The 6950-nt window shown below is 36.6% G+C and overlaps 1 protein-coding gene across 1 annotated transcript in view; it reads left to right on the top strand.

The window, feature by feature from the left end:
- Window positions 1-141: 141 nt before the first annotated feature.
- Window positions 142-6950, top strand: part of ptpa (protein phosphatase 2 phosphatase activator) — a 40343-nt gene continuing 33534 nt past the window's right edge. The window contains exons 1-5 of the mRNA XM_028462610.1: window positions 142-470; window positions 2981-3090; window positions 3927-4013; window positions 4103-4228; window positions 4934-5051. Coding sequence (XP_028318411.1) covers window positions 446-470; window positions 2981-3090; window positions 3927-4013; window positions 4103-4228; window positions 4934-5051 — 466 coding nt within the window. The 5' untranslated portion in view covers window positions 142-445. The remainder of the gene's footprint in view (window positions 471-2980; window positions 3091-3926; window positions 4014-4102; window positions 4229-4933; window positions 5052-6950) is intronic.

The following is a 6950-nucleotide window of genomic DNA, read 5'->3' as shown; positions in this document are numbered from 1 at the left end:
CGTCTCCAGCAGCGTGTCTGTACTATTGCACACCTTTAGGGAAACTAACTATCGTGGTGCTTCCATGTATTTAACCTGTAATAGTTAAATCTAGGCTGTTATTATTCCTCCACACGGCAGGGGGCGCTAACGCACCTTGGGCTGATAGTAACTCTGCGACCCGCAGGGAGGAAGCCTGTCGTTTGGAGAAGGCTGAGTGTTAGTATTTTTAAAACTACTGTGCTTCAACGATGGCAAAGGGAGTGGGAGAATGAGACCAGAGGGACTCACCAATTCGCGTTTCATGCATAAAAGGCAGTTTTGAGCCATCTTCTCTCCACCAACCTCTATTAGAATCTAAAGTGCAGTGATTCTATTGAACAGAAGAGGGCACCATTGCGCGTCTTTTAGTGTACAGTCTGCCGGAAACCATTAGAAGAAGAAGAGGAAGCCTGTCATCTTCATCATGGCGGGGACAGAGCAGCAGGCAGGTAAAGCTCTAACAATGTTTCACTCTTTATCTTCTGCTTTGGTTCACACAGATAAACACCTCAGCAGCCTGTCTTTGCTCTGCTGTGTTAACACCAACTTTACTGTGTTACACTGTCAGTGCTGCACTAACAGACGGTGTCGGTCCACATTTACTGCTGCAGGGAGAACTTATTCCACTGACAAGTTCTGCTTTCAACATCGCTAATCTATGTAGTATTTGTTTTTTAGCGGTAGCTGAGATGTTTGTATAAAAGTGTATAAAGAGTAGAGATGTCAGCTGTGATTATGTCCCTCCTACGGTGCTACTGTATGTACAATATTAGAGCTGGGAGGTTATGCTTTTGTCCCGATTCAATCTTGTTACGATACTTGGGTGCCGAATTGATACATATTGTGATTGGATAGTAAAGATTATTTAATTCTTAATTTATGTATTATTCTTATCAAAAACAAAAGCTCAATCATAACACTTTTAGAAAGGAAGTGTCTCCGACTACGTAATACGTATCTATTCAATATACCGGCAGTCTATCTGTACAAAAGATGACGTTCCTTTTCTACATAAGCGTGGAAGGCCGAGTGGTCTAAGGTGCCACACTTAAGAATTCTTCCTTCTGCTGCCGTGGGTTCGAATCCCACTTTTGATAAATACATTTTTTCATTTTAACATATTTAACATTGCAAATTTCACATTTTAAAATACATATACGAAAAAAAATAAACATTTTAGGGTTAGGGCTAAAATAAAAGAGTCAGTTCTAAAATAATGGGGTTAGGTATAGGGTTAGGGCTAAAATAAAAGGGTTTGCAGGGTAGCTAAAATAAAACTGACAGAACTTTAAGTCACGTGGTGCACCTATCATGTGACCTAAAATGGCCAATGAGGAGCGCTGCGTATGGATAGACTGCTGGTCGACGTATTACGTACTGATAGCCACTGCCTTCTAGAAACAATATAGGTAGCGGCTCTGTACGTAGCCGTAACAGTACGTAGCGCCCCTCATTGGGCAGTTTAGGTCATGTGACTAAGACGCTACGTACTTGTACATTAAACCTAAACCTTACCCTAACCTGTGCAGCCTCTAAATTAGAGGTTGACTAATACATTGGCCAGCCCTCCCTAAGGAAGGGTATGAACCACTTTATTATAATGAGGATATAAAAAGACAGGGCAGTGTTACACCTTAGTGAGAGGGAAGGGAACAGGGAGGTAAGACTCAAGGTAGGAAATGGAATGGGTGCTGACGAGTTGATTATTTTAGAGTGAAAATGAGATGTGATGATGTAGTTAGGTATAATGGTGGTGGCTGTGAACAGAGGGAAGGACTGATTTCTAATATATACATTTATATCATCAGATATCAGCCATAAGCAGAATTAAAAAAAAAAAAAAAAAAAATTGGTGTCGGCCTTTGGAAATCTCATATCGGTTGACCTTTACTCTAAATTATCCAAACATGACTTGTTCAGCCATTTTTCCGTACGTTGTTGATACTGCTGCGTACGAATAGCTACGTACACGTATGATAGCCACTTCAAACAATATGAGTCATAGTTAAAAAAAAAAAACATAGCACATCGAAAGTCAGTTAGTATATATATATATATATACAGTACATATCTATATATATATTTACATATTAGGGCTGAAACTTTAATGCGTTAATTGCAATTAATTAATTACAGACAAATAATGCAAGTAATCACTTTTTTTTTTTTTGCACTTCAAACAGCGCAGAACCTTCCTCATTTCATGAGTTCCCGGTATACCCATAATACTGTTGCACACACTACATGTAAGAAACTGTTGACCCTGAGGAGAAGTCGTTGTGTTTTGTGTGCATTCATTTTAGTTTATAATAACACAAATAAATAAAACAAAAGCCCTTTTGTGTACGAATTGTGCAGCTGTTGCAGCCTCCGCTAGCATCTTAAAGCTAAACATGTTGCAGCTAGCACGGACACTCGGACAGTGCTAGCTGCAACATGCTGCGAGCACGTCGTGTTGCCAATCCACACTCTAAATGACAGGATTCAGAGCCTCAATGAATAAGTCCATGACTGACAAATGAACAAAGTCACGCGATAAATAATTGTAGTTAACAGTCGACCACCCTCGGTGGAAGTGCGTTATTTTTTCTGTAATTAATTAATCGCTATTTAGTATTTACGCGTTAAAGTCCCAGCCCTAATATATATATATATATATATATATATATATATATATATGATCAATTTTGGGCAGATATATTGATAATTAATATTGTCAGAAAAAAATCGTCATATATTGTGAATCAATTTATTCGAATTCCCTTAAACATAAAATAATAAATACCTGGCATGGCTTCACTCTGATGAACTCTTCAAGTGTTCAAGCTGTTTGTTGTAAATTGTGGTGCTTTTTTTAAATTCATAATTCTGGACTAAGAGTCTGCAATAAATATTGATGATGATGACGAAGATGTTCCCTTCCCTTACACCCTCCATAAGCACATGTCATTGTTTTCAGGGTCAACAAATGAAGATGAAGCTCCAGAAGCTACAGCCAGTATCACCTACATGGTGCCCAGGAAAGAAATCAGCATGGTGTGTGACATGGAGAAGTGGAGGCGATCTCAGGTAAGCTCGCCAACATATGGTGTTGACCACTTGACCCCCTTCCTGGGTTACTTTGTGCTGAGCAGAGGACTATTTAATCTACGGCTGCAGATCTGCACAAACAGCCCCTCTGACCAGTCGTACAAACACAATTTATTCACACATACAGAGCAATGGGAGCCTTACTCCAGAACAAAATGATTTGACTAAAGCAGGATTCAAACTGCCACATCTTGAGTGATTGACAGGAGGTTATGGCTAGGAGTGTGCCGATGTCTCGATACGGCGATATATCACGATATTTTTATGCACAATATCGATATGCTCCCGCTATCGTTTTTTTTTTTTTTTTTTAATTGTTTTTTTTTTTCAAAACCTTTTCTGCTTTTTCACTAAAATGTGCATGTACATCTTCACAGAAATCTTGTCACTGTTTGTTGAAGGAACCAATATTTTGTTTACTAGAATATTGCACTATACTGGTGTCACTGGTAAGAAAGACCCTATTTTTTGTTTACAGAAAGCACTATTGGAGATACTTATTGGTTTACATTGGTATGTTGACACTTATTTACAGAAATGTTGCACTAAAATAGTGTCACTGTTCATAGGACACTATTTATTGTCGTTCAGAGATATAAAATAAAAATTGTATTTTTTCACTTAATCTTTTTTTTCTTCTTATGTCGTAGATTATTGTCGATTGATTTCTGGCCAATATATTGATAATCGCAGTATCGTCATATTGTGAGATAATCGCTATCGTGAGCTTTGTATCGCGTATCGTATCGTAGGTGAGGTACCCAGAGGTTCCCACCCCTAGTGGTGGCTGTGTTTACCTTGTCCTGTTCCTGCAGGCCTACGCTGACTACATGGGCTTCATTCTGACGCTAAATGAGGCTGTGAAAGGAAAGAAGCTAACGTGTGAATACCAAGTGTCACCGGTACGTAGCGATACCTTTACCTCCTACATCTGTCCCTGACCACCGTCTGATGTTTATGTTCTTTACTCTGCAATGCTCTGCTGTGACAGACGGTGGAGAAGCTCCTGGAGCTGTTGGCCACTCTGGAGCGATGGATAAATGAGACCCCTCCAGTTGATCAGCCGTCACGCTTTGGTAACAAAGCCTACAGGACTTGGTACGCCAAACTGGACCAGGTTGGTGCTCACGTTCTCTCAATGCACTGTTATATCTTTGCTTATACTGGGATGTCTGACAGCAAGCGATGTTAGCAGCAATCATTTTTATGACCCACAATAGTGTTTGTTGACTTTTTTTTTTTCAAGTCACAATAACTCATTAAAAAAATATGTGAATGAAACCTGAATCAAAATTAATTATTTTCATGTGTATATTTTTTTTATAATTAAAAATGAAAGAAAAAAACAAAACTATAATGTTCCCATGTGATGTTTCTTTTTGGATGAAACTTACTTTTTTTAATTTATTTTTTATATTTTGTGGAAGGCGGGACAAGCCTTAACACCATCAGGTTGATCAATTATAATCAAAGCTTAAAAAAAAAAAAAAAAAAAAGTCTTTATTTTATATTTCAGTCATCCAAATCTTATAAACAGACTGTGTCTAAAATAGTCCTCATGATGACTAAATTTTGACTAAAATAAGTTCCATTTTAGTAAAAATAAATAAATAAAAACTGTTTTTTAGAATTTCAGCTATAAATATTTCCTTTTTTAATAAATTGATTAAAGAGAACATAAAAAGTAAAGTCTTACATTCTACTTAATTTTTTAACAAGCTCTAGTATTGGATTTATTTAATGCCACATAGATGGATGTTCAATGCAGCTTAATGTGTTTTCTTTCTGTCATCCTCTTTTGTGCGCATGTGCGCGTGCGTAGGAGGCAGAGAGCTTGGTCTCAGCAGTGCTTTCTGCAGACACCTGTGCAGCAGCCCCAGAGATAGCCGTCTATCTGAAGGAGTCTGTGGGGAATTCCACCAGGATAGACTATGGAACAGGTAACGGTGATTATAAAACTAATGCCTCTGTTAAGGAGCTGTCCAACCCTAATAAGAAATGCAGATATTGAGGAGCCTCCCAGTATTGGACAGCTCTGTTATGAAATATTAACTTGTTAGTGATGGTGTAATTGGCTCTTCCTAGTCAGAAACAATGTGAATATGGTTTTTACTAGCAAAACTAGGCTTGTATGAAAAGTGTTTAACATAATAACACACATGGATTGTTGTCTATCAAACAAATTAGAGTGACAAATATTAAAGAACACAATGACAAAGACTAAAGTGGAACCAGATTCAAACGGCCAACCTTCATCATAACAGGGTCAGTTTACATTTAAAGCTCATTAACATAAACTATCTGCTCTTGAAAGCAAACGCAAGCCTGATTATAGGCTAACGCACAATATGACAAATATTAGGGGTGTGCTGATTATTATTATTAATATTTGGAGTCGATACTACTTTTGCTCCGTCAATTTACATCTTAAAAATTACACAATGATGATAAGAAATGGTACGAGTCTCAGTTTTTAAATAATGAACATTTATTGAAATGAACAAAGGTGAGGTAGAACGACAACAAGTAAAAAATATTTAACAAATATTAAAAACAGGTGATGTAGTAAAAAATATTAAAAAAAATATTAAAAACAGGTGATGTAGAACAAGTGAAAAATATTTCTGTTCTCTGTAAAGAATGCAAATCAGCGAACACAGCAGCTCGCGTTGGCCGATGCCGATACACGTAAAAAATGCAAAAATTGGCCGATGTATTGGTTTATCACTAGTCACTATATAATATATCCCGACACTAAACAATAATGTATAATTGCAATATCAATAATTACAAAATTCACCCTTACCAGTACAAAATGGTATGAAATAAAATGTATTTCATTTGTTTTAAACTTGCAAGAACAAGTAAAAAATAACTAACTGTAATTCAAGTACAAATATCAAAAACTAGTGTATGTTTATCAAACTGTCAAAGTACATTTTTCCAATAGGTTCAACTTTTTCTTCAACAACAGATTCTGATTCTGTAAAGTAACCACATACATCTATAAAAGTGTCCAGTATGTTTTATGAAAATAAAGTGCAAGCAACTTCCTGCTAAAATGCATTGAGGAGTGAGGTAGTTTAACAAAGTCTGATGTGGTTCACTGACACCTAGTGACTGGGCCTTTACATGCTATGCATATGTTAGTGCAATCAAGTGGTTTTTTTGTTTAAAAAAACTTGGTTAAAAAAATTATAATGTTACTTTTTTTGGATCGATACAATAATCGCGCGGTGAAATATCGCAATATATCAACAAATAGATTTTTTTCTTACACCCTTAACAAAAGTGCTTTAAAAAATTGGGAAACTTTAACATGAAAATAGAGTAGATATATAAAAGTTGGGACAACATATTGTGCAACAAGATATGACAATATTAAAATGTCACAAGAAGTATCGTTATGGTAACGAGTGGTATCGCATGGGGGGCGGGGTCAGATGACAAAATAAATCCACATAATCTACCACACACCAGATACTTATGATTTGTTTTTTATTATTATATTCTTTTTGAGTTCAAAAAGGTAAAACCCAGAGTGAGTATGTCAGTATAAGTTAAAAAACCTGCAATTTTTTGTCTATTTTCCTTTTTTTGGAAAATATGGTAACGTTATTGCACGTCTATTATTGTCTACTGTATCGTGAACTCAGTGCATCGTCCCACATACCCTGTGTAAATCAATATGAGAGAGAGAATAGACACCTTTATTTGGTTTGAAAACAGTCGTCGTTGACCTGTAATGGACACCTGATCAGAATGAGCCTTTGTAGTAAATGAATAAAAAATCTCTAATGCTCACATCATCACATTAGTTGTGATAGAGCAGCCACCAG

The sequence above is a fragment of the Gouania willdenowi genome, chromosome 12 (assembly GCF_900634775.1).
Source record: "Gouania willdenowi chromosome 12, fGouWil2.1, whole genome shotgun sequence".
Taxonomy (NCBI): domain Eukaryota; kingdom Metazoa; phylum Chordata; class Actinopteri; order Blenniiformes; family Gobiesocidae; genus Gouania; species Gouania willdenowi.
The sequence above is the reverse complement of the archived record's forward strand: the minus strand, read 5'-3'. Positions and strand labels throughout refer to the sequence as shown.